The 17314-nt window shown below is 37.7% G+C and overlaps 1 protein-coding gene across 2 annotated transcripts in view; it reads left to right on the forward strand.

The window, feature by feature from the left end:
- SORBS2 (sorbin and SH3 domain containing 2) overlaps positions 1 to 17314 on the forward strand; it is a 194106-nt gene that overhangs the window by 86219 nt on the left and 90573 nt on the right. For both annotated transcript variants that reach the window (XM_045552364.1, XM_045552363.1), the window contains exon 3: positions 15728 to 15777. In XM_045552364.1, coding sequence (XP_045408320.1) covers positions 15768 to 15777 — 10 coding nt within the window. In that variant the 5' untranslated portion in view covers positions 15728 to 15767. The remainder of the gene's footprint in view (positions 1 to 15727; positions 15778 to 17314) is intronic.

The following is a 17314-nucleotide window of genomic DNA, read 5'->3' on the forward strand; positions in this document are numbered from 1 at the left end:
ATGAGGTGGCCTTTGAGCACGACCCTGAAGAATTAAAGGGCAGAGCTGGGGATGGAGAGAGGGAGTGTTCCAGGAAGGGGCAAAGACCGGGACGGCTGTGGGCTTGGCATGTCCAGGGAGCAGTGTGGTGGTCATTGAGCCTGGGACAGCGAGCAAAGAGGGAGAGGGGTAGCAGTGAGGGCCCAGGACATGGAGGACCCCACGGGCCGGCATAAGGGTGGGAGATGGGAGGCCATCGGTGGGTTTTGAACAGGAGAATGCGCGATCCCTCACAGATGTTAGAGGCATCGCCCTGAACACTTTGGGAACAGCAGAACACAGGTGATCTAAGTGAGGGACGGAAGACCAATCACAAGGCCACTGAAATAGTTCAGACTTAGACCAAGATGTGAGATGGTAGCAGAGAAGGTGATGAAAAGTGTTTGTGTTCTGGATATATTTTGAAGGAGGAAACAGTAGGATTTACTCATAAATGAGGATAATAAGAGGAATTACGAGTCAAATATCATGTCAATGTTTTGGGGCTAGACAACTAAAATGGCGATGCTGTTTACAGAGAAACAAAACACAGACAGAGGAGAGGCTGGGTGTTGGGGAGCGCTGAGAGGTCAGGTCGATGTGCGTGTTGGACGTCCAAGTGGGTGTGGTGAGTAGGCAGCTGATATGCCCAGTCTGGCATTTTGAGGAGAGCTCAGAGCTTGAGAAGTAAATTTAGGAATCCTCAAAGCTATAATTGAGGTGAAACTGCTCCTCTGCAATTGCCTCAGGTATGCTCGCCTAAACCCCAGCATATGTTGGAATTTTGATGGGGAGGGATGTAGAACAGATTTTGTTGTTGCGGAAAATAATGCAGAAAGATGACAGGAAGTGAAAACACAGAAAAGAGACGGTTGGACATCAAAGATGTGCTTCTGCAATCTTTGCGGACGCTTAGACCCTTAGAGCTCATTTGGGTGATGCTGTATGGCAAGAAACCGTGAGGTGTGAAACTTTGGTTAAACCTATACATTTCTATAAATTGCTCTAGCTGAACTTGGGAACTAAATGTCTGTATGAAAAAGTTGTCTGGTTCTTTTATACAATTACTATCTTATTTAATTGCAGAAGGCATTAAGTTGGTTTTACAATTAGTCCAAATACCTAATTAATAGGATCCCTGTGATTTGGGCGTGTTTATTTGCAATTTCCTGATAGAGCTATGACGTGGTTGTGCATCTGGGAGAGCACACAGTGTTTTCCTGTAAAGCTGGGCTCTCTACGCCCCATCGGGCGCTCCTCTGCGTGTCCTCTGGCCGTGCACCACTCGCCTCCCGTGCAGCGTGGGCAGCGGGCTGACCTGTGCTCACTTTTGCCACCAGCAGCCACGGCTCATACATGACACAAGCTCTGAAACTGGTGTAAGACAGGAGCTCTCGCTCCTACAGTGTGAAAGCAACTGTGTAGCTCACACAGAAAACAAAAAACAAAAACCATTTCAGCGCTGGCCTCTAATGACCATACTACAAACACAGGCATTGTGTGGGAAGGAAGAACCTAAGTAGCAAATAGGGGGAAACACATTCAAGCCATCTTGAAAATCTGGGGTAAGTGCAGATCGAATATAAAGCCTAAGCGTTCAGACACAGTCAATTGACTTTTTTTTAAATCACAAAAGTAACAAGTTTGAACACTTTGAACTTTGAGTTGAACGTTTTCCTGCCTCTTAGCCACTAGAGTGCTATTTTATGCCCCAAGAGGAGGAGCAACATGGCATCCACAGCCTTGTTCTGTACAGGAGCACGCTGTATCTCCTCCTTTAGGTTGGAAGATCTCTGAGTTAGGGAAGTTTAGTGAAAGCCAAGCTGAAATATTACTAGGGACTTTCAGCCTTGGGAAGAAGAGTTACAGACGTTGGATTAACATAATTTAGTTGTCTGGTGCCCCTCATTGTATGGATGAGGAAACTGAGGCCCCAAACTTTGAGTGACTTTGTCTCTCCCCTTAAGGTACTTAAAGCTAGAAAGGCAATGCACATAAAAGGTTCAGTGACATCAGAAATGTAAGTGTTTGTGATCCAGTCAGACGAATGGCACTATAGTAACCTATGGCAATGCCGACGTCCGGGGGTGTCAGGGAGGGCGGAGAGGCAGGGGAGCTAGAACTAACTTCAAGCAAACGAGTTGGGGCTAGATAACAGACAATAAGATTTTGAGATTATGAAAGGTATTAAAGGGAGCACGAAGGTTTATGTTTAGGGAAGAGTAGGTCAATTTTTCTGCCCTATCACAGGGATGCGTTCTTTTTAATGTGAGGTGTTAAATACAATATGCAGGCTATGATTTACTTATGTGTTATTTTCATTTCATTCAGAAGGTATCAAAAATACATTTTTAAGGTAATAAAATGCATTACCAACACTTGGAAAATTGGAGGAAAAAAGTCACCAATAATTATTTCTACCCTAATATCAAAGATTAGTCTTTCTTTGAAATCTGCCGTTTAATTTCAGCAAAATATAAGCTCATGTATTGTAAATTTAGTTGACTTTTATTGATTTAAAAATGCTGAAAAGCTCTCTGGTTCACAAGAGCTGAACTGAAATTTTTGACAAAGGAAGAGGTATTCAAGTTTATACAAAATCATCTCTGATATATTTTAAGTATTGATATATATTGAAAATCTGTATGGAGAAAAAGAGAAAGAGAGAGAGAGACATACATTCACACATGGAAATAGATGTAGCTAAAGACTGGAGATCCAGAAATAATATTCTAATGCATATTTTAAAAGACAGTAGACTATAACAGCAATGATAAAGATGACATTAAACTGTCTTGAAAACATTTTACTTGTATCTTAGAAAGATGCTCACTTTTCAAATACTACCTTTTGTGGGGCATTTCCCCCTTGCCTTAATGGCGTAAAGTTTATCAGAACCATGTTTCTTCCAAATTTCCTTTTTTATTACTAATAGCATGACCAGGAGAGCACTGGGATGGGTGACCAATGGAAGCAGGCACGATGAGGGGTGAAAATAATGGATGAGATAATTCAAGGAAAAACTCAAAATACCTAATTAGCCTTATGCCAAATGTATATGAAGTAATTTACTTTTTATAAAGTTCATTCAGCTGAATAAAATGATTTCATTGTTGAGTGTTCCTGTGATTATAACTAAAATATGACTCACCCTTCTGATGGTTTATTCTTCTTCCTCTTGAGACTAATTGTTCAGAATCAGGATGCCCATCAACACATGAGTGGATTAATAAAGTGGTATATGTATACCATGGAGTACTACTCAGCTATAAGAAATAATGGTGATATAGCACCTCTTGTATTTTCCTGGATAGAGCTGGAACCCATTCTACTAAGTGAAGTATCCCAAGAATGGAAAAATAAACACCACATGTACTCACCATCAAATTGGTTTCACTGATCATCACCTAAGAGCACATTTAGGAATAACATTAATCGGGTATCGGGCAGATGTAGGAGGGGAGGGGATGGGTGTACACATACATAATGAGTACGATGCACACTGTCTAGGGAATGGACACACTTGAAGCTCTGATGGGGGGGGAGGGGGGGAAGCAAAGGCAATATACGTAACCTAAACTTTTGTACCCCCATAATATGCTGAAATAAAAAACACAAAAACAAAAAATTCATGGAGCCACGAAGGGTGATTCTGATGATGACTTTGATCCTTGCAAAGTAAACAAATGTCGTTATGCGCTTTGTATCTGGTTAGACATAAGTTCTCATAAAGGTCTACCTTTTGCTTTAGATGGTGAGTTTGTAGATGTTTAGTGATAGAAGGGAAGGGGAGGGAATATGAATGACTTTTTCATGCACCAACGACTATTATTTATCCAGTTGTGTATCCTTCAGACACACCCCCCTCAAAGTCACAACAATCAATTTCCATTGCCACAGTCAATTTCACTTAGGTTATATTACAAATAATTAAAAGATAAAAGAATCAATGCATTGTTTGTTTTCTTTTTGTGGATCTGATTTTGGTTGGGATATGGAGTGGTACGATGGATATAAACAGCTTATGCACTGAAGGTTTTTCTAAAATGAATATTTTTATTAGTCTTCTCTTGGAAAAACAAAATCACAGGTGATGTCAATGTTTAGGGTTCAACAGTAAAGACACTTTTGTTTAAAATTTATGTTATAACTTGGTGATTTAGAATTGATCAAATCAATGTTGCAAGCATAGCATTTTCATGACTACTACTGGTAGTCAAAACTCCCAAATAACTTCTTAAAAGCACTTCACACTTCAAACAAAACCATCTTGCCAACTGCCAAAATATTGGCTCCATTAATTTCAACATTGGTCAGTGGTTTTCAGAAATGAGGACATATTTTTTAGCCTGACACTTCTAAATCCTCTGGAGAGTCCTCAGAGACATATGCCAGAAGACACTGTAAACATCTAGAGACACCATTACATCAAGATGCCCAGCAAGAGCTTGGAAGGAGGCCGCAGGTAGCCTAGTAAGAGCCAAGGGGTGGAATGTAATGGGCAAATGACAGGAATCTTCAAGCTTCTTTCTCTGCTCTGTCTTCCTGTCAAACTATAATACAATGGCAATCATTCCATCATGTCTGTAAATGAGAACATCTTCATTCTATAAATATTTACTGAGTAAACACTACGTATCAGATATTGTTAGGGCCTGAGAGTGTAGCTGTGAAAAAAAGCTGAGAAAAAAATCCCAGTAGTGTATGCATAAAGACTATATTAATATTAAACTTTAAATTACTTTTGTAATGAACATGTCCAGTATTTAAATAATCCATCTCAAAGAGTGTATTCCTAAAGTGTTTTTGCTGAGGAAAGGGGAGGATTGGATAACAAATATGGACAAAAGTGATATGGCTATTTCTTTGAGGCTTTATCTTCTGCCAACTTGTAGGTGGTCATATACTGAGCCAGGATGATAAAATTCTCCACAAACAAGTGGCCTTTGAGACAACAGGACAGGGAACACAGACTGTGTGTATGCTATGCACACATGTGCATGTGCATGCACATACTACTTTTTCTCCCACTTTTGTCCACCAATCTGTCCCTACCAGTATGCCACTGGAAGATCATCCATGCAGTGTTCATTGCTGTCACGGGAACATGAAGCAGCAGTACCAACCCCTGCACCAGCCTGAGCTGGTCATACATTCCCAAATCCCCCACTGTATCTGACATGTGTAAAACCAAAAGGACTGGAAATGCTTCTCTCTCATACCCAAGTCTCTTGGCCAAAGGAACTGTAGATAGGAGCATATTGCCCTTTTCCAGAGCTAAATGTTTCTAGTTTCACTTCTCAAAACACATAGAGTCGAGGGAGAGGGAAATGACCAGGGTGAACCCAGGTTGTGGCTTACACAATGCCTGGAGCTCTCAAACTTTTTGATTAATGAATTAAATAATGAATGAATGATACCACTCTTTGAAGTGGGAAATGCTGGAAAAATGGAGTGAAGTTTGGGGAGAGGGGAGTATCATGAACTGAGCATGAAATGGAAAATAAATATGAGATATGTCTGAATTGTAACTTAGGCATGCCAATTTTGAAATTGGAATAATTCAGTGGGAGTCTAGGCTGCCTTTACTTTTGAGGATATTAAAAGCTAGGTTTTTAAGCAAAATGTTAGCATAAATACTAAAATTAGCCTTTTTAAATCATTCACTATATATAAATTGATGTTGTATTTATAAATCATTCTTATGTATTCATTAAACCAGGACCCTGAAGGATTCATTTCTGGCATTATTTCCTGGACCTAGAGTTAACTATATTTTTGAAAGAAAATAAATTGTTTCTTCATAAACATTTCATAATTCATACTTCTTTCTAATTCAGATTGTCCTTTTCAATCATTTTAATAGTACATTTATCACACAGTAGAATAGGCATAATATTAAATTATAGTTTATGTTAAGTAAACATTCTAAAACTTCTGAAATCAGGAACAGGCTGATTGAAGCTTTTGTGGGTCATAAGACTTTGGCAATTGTTTGTCAGCCTGATGCCAAAATGTTCAACAGTAACCAAAGCAGGGAACAGCAGTAATCCACATGAAAAATAATTTGAAATGTCATCGTAATTCCCATGCTGTCGTAATTTAGCAAGTGGTAACATGACTGATTCAGCCAATAAGAAAACGTGATGAAAACATTGGTTAGGAATACAGTGTGCTTACATTTTTTAGTCAAAAGTCAATAGACTTTAAAGTAGGAACTATGCAAAAGAACGTAGCATTTGGAATGCCAAACTGCATTGGTGGTTTATGTTTTAAAGGCCTTTTCTACCATAAACTCTAATAGAATACAAAAAGAAAAATCAATGATTCTTGTCATCCTCAATGTCTCTATCCAAACCCATGATGAAAACAATCTTTAAAAAGGTGATGATAATTTTTGGACTGAAGCTTTGTCTGTTTGTTTTGATGTACATTTGCAAAGTGGATCTTATTTTAGGAATGATCAAATTCTAAAATTGAGATTCTCAGTGCAAAGGTGCTTGAGATAATATGGGAAGGCATGTTGTACATAGAGAGTTCTCTGGATCTTATTTCTGGAGTTAAGTAAACTAGGCAGCTATGAGGAAGACAACCTTGGATGATGGCTTGGACTCATGTTAATACATATCCTACCTAGTGCTGCTACTATCAGAAATACAGATAACAGTCTCTTTCTTCTGAATTTTAATATGTAAATGAGCCATTAAAAATATTGACTTCCAGTTCTGCTCCATATATACAATCCTGATAGTAAGCACTGTGGTTTGCACATTAAAGTTCAATAAATATTTGTTGACTAACTATAACCTTTCATAGATTTTGCAAAATTTCAGACTACCAAAAGGCCTTATATGCTTTTGTATTTTAAATCAAGTCTTTCGTGTTATAAATTTGAAAACTCAGACTCATAGAAGTGATTTGCCCAAGCACACCTTCACATGCAGGGATTGATACTGATGCCCACTTTAGTACAAGAAAAAATGTAATGTAAAGAGCGTGTTCCTGAAAGTTCCCTAAAACCTCATTGTTGAACCCTGACTCTGTCACATCCTATAATAGTTATTAATGTGCTCTATGGTTTGGATATTTGACCCCTCCAAATCTCATGTTGAAATGCGATCTCCAATGGTGGAAATGGAGCTTTCTTGGGGGTGTTTGGGTCATGGGGGCAGATCCCTCATGAATAGATTAATGCCCTCCCTGGGAGAGGGGGAGTAAGTGAGTTCTAACTCTATTATTTACCATGGAAGGTCCCCTTGAGAGCGGGTTGTTAAAAAGAGCCTGGCACTTTCCCCCTTTCTCTTGCTTCCTCTCTTGCCATGTGATCTCTGCACAGCAGTGGAAGCTGCCTGAGGCCCTCCCCAGAAGCTGAGCAGATGCCAGCACCATGCTTCTCCTACAGCTCACAGAACTCTGAGCCAAACAAACCTCTTTTCTTTATAAATTACCCAGCCTCTGGTACTCTTTATAGCAACAAAAACGGACTAAGACAATGTGTGTAGATTGCAAATCCCACAAAACAGAAAGTTGCTAATTTTTTTGCCTATCAATTTTCTTTTGCTCCTAGCCAATATGAGTGACATTTTCTTACCCTCAACCCTGAAACAGGAAAGGCAGACAGCCAACATCCAAACAATAATATTCATACTGGAAATTTTCTATGTACTATATAAAAATGATCACTTCCCTCAAGCATGTTCAGCTAGAATCACTCAGTGTAATACATGGTCACACCATGGTTTCTGGGTTTTCATTACCAAATGCTGTGACATAGATGAGGAAATGCTTTTACTCTCCATTTTAAAAGACAGTATGGCAGTGGAGTCAGTGTGTATCAGATTCCTGCCATGGAGATGTCTAGGCAGACACATCCTCCACCCGTAGACCTGAAGTAGAACAGTCTCTGAGTGCCTGGGTAGAGTCCATGTGAACAAGAAGAAGGTTGGGTCTGTAGGGTTACTTATGACCCCTGGCCTCAGTGGCAGCCTACCTTGGAGATGAACCCAGGCTGCCCTGGAAATGTTCATGTCCTCATGCAGTTGGGAAGTCAAGAGCAAATCTTTTCTGCTTTTCCAAGAGCTGCAAAGGTCCAGGATAAATGGAAGAAAGTTGAGAATTTTTTTCTACAGCTAAAAAAGGGAAAATGGCTAATATAGATCAGATTAAATACGATTTAATTGTGTATGTGAAAATATGCCCTCCAATCTTCTTAAAGAGTATTCCAACCATTTCTAGATTTAGCTACCATGTCATATAAGCAAGGGTGTCATGAAACGTTAAAAACTTTGTACAAATAAATTTCACTGTTCTCTACAGTTTAGGTATAAATTTGTATGTTGTTTTCCTTGCCTATTTTTGGTGGATTGAGTGAAAGTTTTAGCTTTAAATAGTGGCAGGGTATGAAGGACTATATTAGGTATAAAAATTGAAGAATTCTGGGAACATGTGCCTTGGGTAAGAACTAGAAGTGAGGTTATTTGGGTTGGAATTTTGCTGAACAAAAGGGCAATAGATATCAAATCCCAGTTTGTTGTACAATTCAAAGATCTTAAAACACTTGCTTCTAGAATGGACTAGTTTTCATTCTTCCTGATGAGAGTAGTAAACCAGACTGTTAAAAACCCAGCACTGAGAAAGTCTCATTTGGATGTCATGTTCCTTAAATTCAGGTGCATCTTAAGGGAAAATGGAAGCTTCTAGTTGCAACTGACAACCATGGTGTCTTCTTGTCAATTCAAAATATAAATTTGGGTTATTTGAGAGCATTAGCTCTAAGGGCCACTCAGATGAGTTCCCTGGGATGAAAAAAGCAAAACAACAGCAACAAAAAACCTTGAGTACATGTCAATGATTTTCCTTCTTGCTGCTAATAATACTCACCTGGCAGTTGACCAAGGTGCTTCCCCCATATGGCTCTGTGACCTCACCTGGCCTCCCCTTTAGCAGGCAGTGACAGCCTCCACAGCCTGGGTAGGGACTCCAGTTCATGCCAGTCTGGCTTGTGGACAACATATAAGGAAGAAATTTTACAAGTGCAGCAACTGGGACCCAATATGACCATTAAACTGGGATCACGGCCAGGCACAGTGGCTCATGCCTGTAACCCCAGGACTTTGGGAGGCTGAGGCCAGAAGGTTGAGACCACCCTGGGCAACACAGTGAGACCCCATCTCTACAAAATGATTTTTTAAAATAATTATCTGGGTATGGTGGCATATGACTGTAGTCCCAGCTACTCAGGAGGCTGAGGCAGGAGGATCACCTGAGCCCAGGAGTTGGAGGCTGCAATGAGCTTTGATGATGCCACTGCACTCTAACCCAGGTGACAGAGCAAGACCCTATCTCAAAAAAACAAAACAAGAAAATAGATTTAAAAAATAAAGTGGGATCCCAATCTTCCCTAATTTATACAACCACTGTTCATTTATACATTGATTTAATTATATTTTTTAAACAATTATATCCCACTGAGCTCACGGTCTGCTGAAACCCCTACACTTATTTTGTATAAATTTTTGAGAAGCACAATCTCTTCAACCTAATCATGAAATTTAGAAGTTTAGCCAAGTTGCAGGATTTCATATTTATCCCTGTTCTTTTCCCTAACCCTGCCTCCTATGATTGAGCACTCAATTAGGCACTGGGCTGTAATGTTTTGAAGGCAATGGTCCTGATTATTTCAAATGACATATTAAGTCTCTATAACGAAGGATGCCTATTGTTTGCCAAGAGTTCGGGGAGAGAAGCAGCTTGTGTGAGCTTGTTTACTATTATATTTAATCTTGGGGCAGTCATTTATCTTATCCTCAAATGTCTAACCTTTAAAATGAGGTGACTGATCTGAAGTCCCTTTCAGAAGTTAGAATTTTAAAAATAAAATACACATGGCTACTCCTCTATTCCTACCAGGGTATCTACTGCTTGCTTTCACTTACATTTTAAGTATCAAATATGGAAAACTAGATTAGATGACATAATTTCTTTGGATATCAGATGATTTTTGTATATCAATATATAAAAATTCAAATGAAAGATTTTAAAATTAACAGTAGTGGGAAACTTAGCAAAGCATAAAATTTTTTAAAAGTGATTCTTTAAGAAGATCAAACATTTTCTCCTCGAAATAGAATTGTGTGCAGTGCAATGGTGAGAAGGGGAGACAATTTGTCTTAGTGAGCTAAGCAGGAATGGGCTGCATCAGGATGTTATCCCTCTGCAATTTGTCACACAATTCATTATGTGACATTTTATAGACATCCTTTTCCTCCAGCCATCACTTTGGGCTATAAGCTGCCAAAGATAATAGGAAAGATTTTTTTAAAAAGGCTAATCGTCACAACATTTTAATGTCACTTTCCCTGAAATCCAGCAGCACGGACTATAGCTAGGCCAGGAGGCAGGTCTGTCTTTTCTTGTTTAATCCAATGGCGGGGGGGTGGGGGTTTCTTAGTTTAAAGAAGGATCTGTTTAAGGAAGAAAGAAAAGCTGCCTGGAAAGTAGAATTCCTTTTCAATTCCAACGTGTTGCTAAGTTGGGTGTGGGATCATTGGGAGATGGGAGAATCCATATAAATCAACTGAATAAACCATGTGTCCTGCTTCAGTCTAAAGCAGTACAGGAATGCTCTATGTATTTTCAGGGAAGTCTAGATTATCTTCTTTAGACTCAATCAAAGATAAAAGTCTGCTTCAAAATATTTGAAATATTGGTGCATGGGAATAATGCCAGTTTGCCAGACTGGGGATGCTTTGCTCTTGGTAGGGGTGGGGGATTAAAAAAATCCATTGGGGATCTGGTTTATTTTCATTAGGAAACCTTTTGGCTTTTGATTTACATGATATAAGCCAATGGAATTCTCCTTGTATTATACCATCAAGTTGAAGAGATGACTTTGTCTTAGAAAAAAGGTGCAGTTGTAAGTATTTAGATATATCCTGTAGTTATCCTTAAGGATTGCAATATCAAAGTAAGGAACGCCATGACAGCAAGATGCTAGAACAATGTTAAGTCACGTGACCATTTAAAGCAAAAAGAAATAGAGTGATTCGCTGGCTTATGAGGCTTTGGAATAACATCAGAAAGACAGAATCATTTACCAGGTGGTTGACTTCTAAGCCATATAGTCTTGAGGGAAAATCTATAAATATTTTGAACAGCTTGCATTGTAAAATCTCAAAAGGAAAATTATTAGTCTCCTTAAAAGTCATATAGTGCTCTTTTTTCAGAAAATTTTTCCAGGTATCAGGAAATTTGGTCTAATTGAAAAGAATACTTTTAGATATTCTTATAAACATAATCAATAGCCTCATATTCTCATTTCTTTACTATTTGTGGTAACGATTTCTCCCTGTTCCTAGAAATGATGTTGAATATGTTCTGACTTCAGTATACATGAATAAATGCTGTGGATAATTTGGTTCCTGGATACTAAAGACCATTTTCAGGCACCATTAGCTCAGGAATGTAGAGAGGGATTTAATGTTTTATGAGAATGGACAATCATGCCCTTCCTACTGACCGTGATGATTTTTCGTACCACCCACAGGGGCAGAGGAGTCTCTGAGCTGGCGTCATATACTGGCTGCCAATTTAGAGAAACTATTCAGAAAAGGGGTGGAGGTGGATTCTTATGTTTCTAAACTCAGGGACTGCAAAGGACAAAATAAGCTACTTGGAGTTTTCCCGTGAATATCTCAAAGCAGCATGTTGACATATTGGAAAAGATAAGTAAAGCTAAATGTCAACCAGAATTAAATCACTTGACTACAATTGAAAAGTAAAATCATTTGGCATTTATGAATACTTCTAATCTTAACACAGTCGGGGAGAGGGCATTGACATATTGATCACTTAGGGCAGTTTATTCAGAAAGAGTGGTACACATTATCCCATTTCAAAGTAAATAAGTAAATTCAGGTTAAAATCTGATGCCCAACCTTAATATGCATCATATTTTATTCTTGTGTTTAAAATATATCTCTAAAAAAATCTAACATTCTACAATGTTTTCCTACCACTTAGACCATCTATGTGTCCTTTCTTCTGAAAATATGTGACCTGTGAATAGATTAATTTCAAAATAACCATGGTATTTCTTTGGCTTAAATTTATTCAGTAGAAAATCTTTTGGGCAACTCCTTACATTAACTGACCTAAAATTTAGTCCTCTAGTTTTACAGATGATCTTAGTGCTTAAATCCAGATCTACAAAAATAAAATGTCTTACACAGAATTCTTAGGCAAAGCTGGGAAAGAGATTTTGCTTCTGCTTCTCTTCAGAATGGGATGCCTGACAACGAAAAGAATTCAAGCAGAAATTATAACACCATAGGCAAAAAGGCACTTTGGTGCCCATGCATGGCCAACCTTCTTGGGATTCTCATTCAAAAGTTAAATTCCCCAATCTATTTCTCCTATGCATATTGAGAACAAAGACTGCTCTGATCCATACCAAAAAAAAATGAGATATCTGATAAACAAAAGAAATTCAAACAGAATTAAAAGACTATAGGCTCAAAGTCATGTTTACAGCCATGCACAAATAATCAACACAATCTATTGCCATATGTATATTGGCAATGAAGGCTACTCTGACCCATATGTAAAACGAATCCATTGCTATCACAAATTAGGACACATATAAAGTTGCTTTTTATATAAAACTTTACAAGAACTGCACTTAAGTAAATACAACCCCACACCACCTATTGAAAATCATTTTGACACCTTAATGGACAGAGAGTTCTTTGCTCTGTGGGCTGACTGCTACGGTTCAAGGTAGTCTGAATTTTACGGTCAGTGTTCGTAGTCTTGGCCCCGGTTCAATTCCAGCTTAAGAGAATACTTGAAATACTGTCTTCTAGTAGCATGCAAACACTCTAGGAATTTGATGCCTGGCAGAATAATCTGTGCTTGTTATGTAAGCACAATCAAGGACACTTTTTCAGAACAGAACAAAAGAGATTAGATTCGATTTAGTTTAAATTGTCTAAAAAGAGTTCTCAGTTGTGGATTTGTTAATGGCTTTCGTACAAATAATGGAAATAGAATCATGCATTTTTATTAGTCACCCAAGAAGCCTTTCAGTTTCAGGTTCATCTTGAGAGCTCTGTCACTGGGGCTCTTCTTTTAACAGCATGGAAAATGTCTTGCCTGATTAGGAAGTTAGTCATTTCACATTTTGACATCGAAAACAATGGGAAGTTAAAAAAAACCTCACAAATTACATTTATAAGTAACAGGATACATCACTTTAAAAGTGAAAAGCTCAAGGATTTGTGGCGCCTTTCTTTGTTCTTGTTAATCCTATTTTACTTTTCGAGTGTCAGATGTTTTGTAAATATCTGCATTTGAATTCAAACAAATGTTGATAATTAGTTCTCTAACTTGGTATAAAAACATTATTATTTTGTATTAGCAGGTTTTGTATTCTGCGAGTTAACCTTCCTTCTGTGTTTGATGTTTTCTTTATCAGTTGGTATTATTCCAACCCAAATACTGTCTTTGTCATTCAGTTTTAAAACCTAAAGCAGTTTTAAACATAGTGCTGCCTAGTTCCAAAAGGAGTGATGAAGTTGAATTTGGGAAATGTCCTTACAATCCTCATTTTCTGGGGATTGTTTATCCCTTCTTGTTTTTAGACCAAGCCTCAGCCTTGGTCACAGACATCCCCTGAGGCTTTTCTTTTCCATTTATTTTGTCCATTTAAGGTTAACATATTAGGAGCTTTGCTCCTGAGAGATTAAAATAAATATGTTTGTAGAAGCTTTCTCAAAGCTCCTGCCCTGACCACCGCCTTCTTCCCTGGTTTCACTGGTATCCCTTCAGTACAGGCGGTATTAAAGCTACCAAGTTGAGTTGTTAGAAATATGCCACATTTTTTCCCTGTAATTCTGGTAAAAGACAAACAAACAAAAACAAACAGAAATGGGTCTATTTGTAAACACTGAAAAATAAGAGATAAAATCCATCATAATAAAATTTCCCTCAATCACTTTTCCAAGTCAATTGGCCTGTGCAATGTGATCGTAGAATTCCTGTAACGCAGCGGACACTCAGTTCTGGCGTGGCAGAGCTGAGCATGTTCCTGCCCAGCGTCCCTTGCACTGCAGGTTGTCCCAGGGCAGATGGGCAAGACTATGACACTGAACACAAACAGGCTACCAAAAATGAAATACTACATTGTAAGGATATCATCTATATTGTTTTCAGTTTATAGCTCTAAAAAAATATATTGGGGTGACTATCAATATTGTGATTTTACCAATTCTGTATGTTCATTGATTCAGTATTTGTTGAGTCCTAAGGTATTTGTAATTCATTCGAGGGGAAAAAAGATAAAATCCTTCTCCTCTTGCTTCATAATTACAATTCATATCACTTAAGTGTATTTCATGCTATTTTATTTCATCATTTTCTCCTCCCTGGGAGGGAAGATAAGTATCATTATCTTTAGCTGGTATTCACATTTTGATTTTATTATTAGAATTTCACAGCAAAGCCAGGTTTTCTATAAGAGGTGAACTTTGATGGCTATATAGAAAAAAATAATAGATGATTAGTTGAGCAGAAAAAAATAGTTAGAAAGGAGAAGAGGGTGAGAACCTTGACAAACAAAAGCAAGAAAGCCAGGAAGCTCATTCAGTGCTCTTTTTAGAGACTGCCAGGGGCGGGGAGGGGGCATTTTTATCAAAAGTCTTTCTTGACACGTGATCATGACAGGTGATTTCATTTCAACCCTAAGCCACTCATTCCTAAGGTATAAATAAAATTTGGGGGGTTTCAGATGTTAGATGCTAATGTGCATGGAAATGCTGAATGTGTTGTTCTAGGGAAGTTGACATGGACATTTAACTAGGCCCACTCAGGAGCAAAGGCCATGTGGCCAGGGCCAAACATCTTTCAGGGAGCCCTTTGTCTTAGAAGGTTTGCTTCCTTATCAGTGTGCCCTTCCTTTTGGGTTTTAGGACATGGATAAATAAGATATGAGCTAAGAGAATACGCCAGGGAAAGAACCAAGTCATCTCCCATGTCATAAAATAATACATAATATTAAAAACTGTTTTCTGAGACAAGTACCATTCCACCAACCATTTCTAATGAATTAATCTTGATGGCTATGCATCAAACACTTCTCTGGGAAAAAGGACAGTGTCCAATACTAGAATAGAAATGGGCTTTGTAGTAAGTATTTATTTCTTGTGTCTTACAAGAAAAACAGAGGTGAATCTCATCTTTCTGGACTGTGTCCTCAAAATACACACTAAATACATCACATATTCCTTGATAATAAAGTGACCCCCATGTGTAAGGCAATGGTTTTAAAGTACCTGGGTAACTTTTAAAATTCTGGAAGAGGACACAAGTGATCCTTCCAGATTTAGAGAAGTAAAGCTGTTCATATAAAGGTTTGTAAAAGGAATATAATTTTTAAAAATGAAAACTCTTCTCCGTTTTCATCCATTAATAATAACCATTAAGCAAAAACATAAGACATAAATTTATGATCATAGGATAATAATAATTAAAGTTTAATTTGAATAGAATTATAAATTCTGCCCACCTTATTAAACCACCTTTTGATTTAAATAGACTAATGGTAATGTCATATTAATTTATAGGTACACCAAAAACAAAAACAAAAATACACTTTAATGATATTTTGTTCCACATGCTAGTGAACAAATTATGCATCGTTTTTTTTCTACAGGAAAACTGAAGACTTTAATAACAAACCCTCCAAGGTCAAAATGAATACAGGTATGCTGTCTCTGTTAGTTTCAAACTCTTTAAATTTCATCTTTAGCCTTGCTCTCTAAAAATCATCTTGGCCCTAAATCATTAGTTTAGCACTCTGCTGATCTTAAATGTGATTTTGAGTTTCTGATTAGGTGTATGGTCTAGATTCCTTACTTTATTTTTTTTGTATTTGTGCTCCAATCTACAGCCTTCAAAAGTAGAATTTTCTGTCAACCGTCTCTTACTCCCTTTTTCTCTAACCATATTTTGAAATGAACTCCTGTAAACACTAGGAAGAGGGAGTATGCTGTTTTCATGTGTACATTTGAAATTCTTCACTTAAAATAGGCTAAATTCAAAAGCAAGTTGTTCTAGTGTTTGTAGAATGTTCCTCATTCTACAAACTATGTTGACAAAGTCAGCAGACAGAGTGCTAACGCTTCATACAAAATCCATTTAATTAATCTATAGTCACAATATATATAAAGTCATAAGCATTATATTTTCAGATGTGAGAATAGTATCTCCAAATAGCTTCACAACAGCCATGCCTCTGAATTCTATGTCGTACACATTTTAATTGGAAAAGTGTTTGTGATACATGCTACATACATGTGAATTTTTTTTCCACAGTAGAAATATTTTGGATTATAACTTTACCTTTTACCTCCCTGAAATATGTAGTATTCAGTGATTCGGGAAAACAACCTATGCAATGAAATTTTGTAACTTGTGTTTGAATGATACCATTTCTTATCTATGAGTGATTGCTGGAAAGTTATTTGAGACAGTTGCCCCATGGCAGAGGAGAGGGGACGGATGGCCCAAGATACTCTCTCACATCAAGCTGGTGGGCTTTTTGCTATCTCTTGTTTTATCCAAGTGCCTACGAGGAGGATTAACAACCACTGGTGAAAACCAATATCTAAAGTGTGGAGCCATGTGTCATCTTCCTATGACATCCTCTTGGCAGAAACCTGTTCTAACTGGTCTCTGAGAAGGCTGCGTCGGCTGGCTCCAAGGATGCAGTCTCCTGTAGACATGCGGTAGCAGTAAGATAAGGATATTGGAGATAGTCTAAATAACACAAGGAAGGCTTAGAAATCAAAAGAAATTATAACTCTGGAAATGAACCAAGTAAAGGCATTTTGGTGATTGGAGATGTCAGAATTAGACATGGGAAATGAAATAAGAAATATTATTATGGAAAGGTGATTGAAGAAGGTAAATAGAATATAGAGCCCACAGCTGGACTGGGTAAGCTATGTCATAGAACTATACTGGTCACTCCAGGAGAATGTCCACATGAGGAAGTTATATTTCCTGACTGTTCTGAGGCATCTCCTTGCAGACTTGAGTTGAGCATAACTTCTCAATATCCCTTATTTTGTTGTATTGATTTTCCTATTTATTATAACCCTATTATGAAGATGTATGCATATATGATTATATTAAATATATTGTATTCATGGGAAATACAACCAATAATTGATCATCCTATTCATATAACTCAATCCCTAATAGCAAAGTAGGAACATAGAAATTTATAAATTTATTT

Source organism: Lemur catta, chromosome 5 (genome assembly GCF_020740605.2).
Source record: "Lemur catta isolate mLemCat1 chromosome 5, mLemCat1.pri, whole genome shotgun sequence".
Lineage (NCBI taxonomy): Eukaryota > Metazoa > Chordata > Mammalia > Primates > Lemuridae > Lemur > Lemur catta.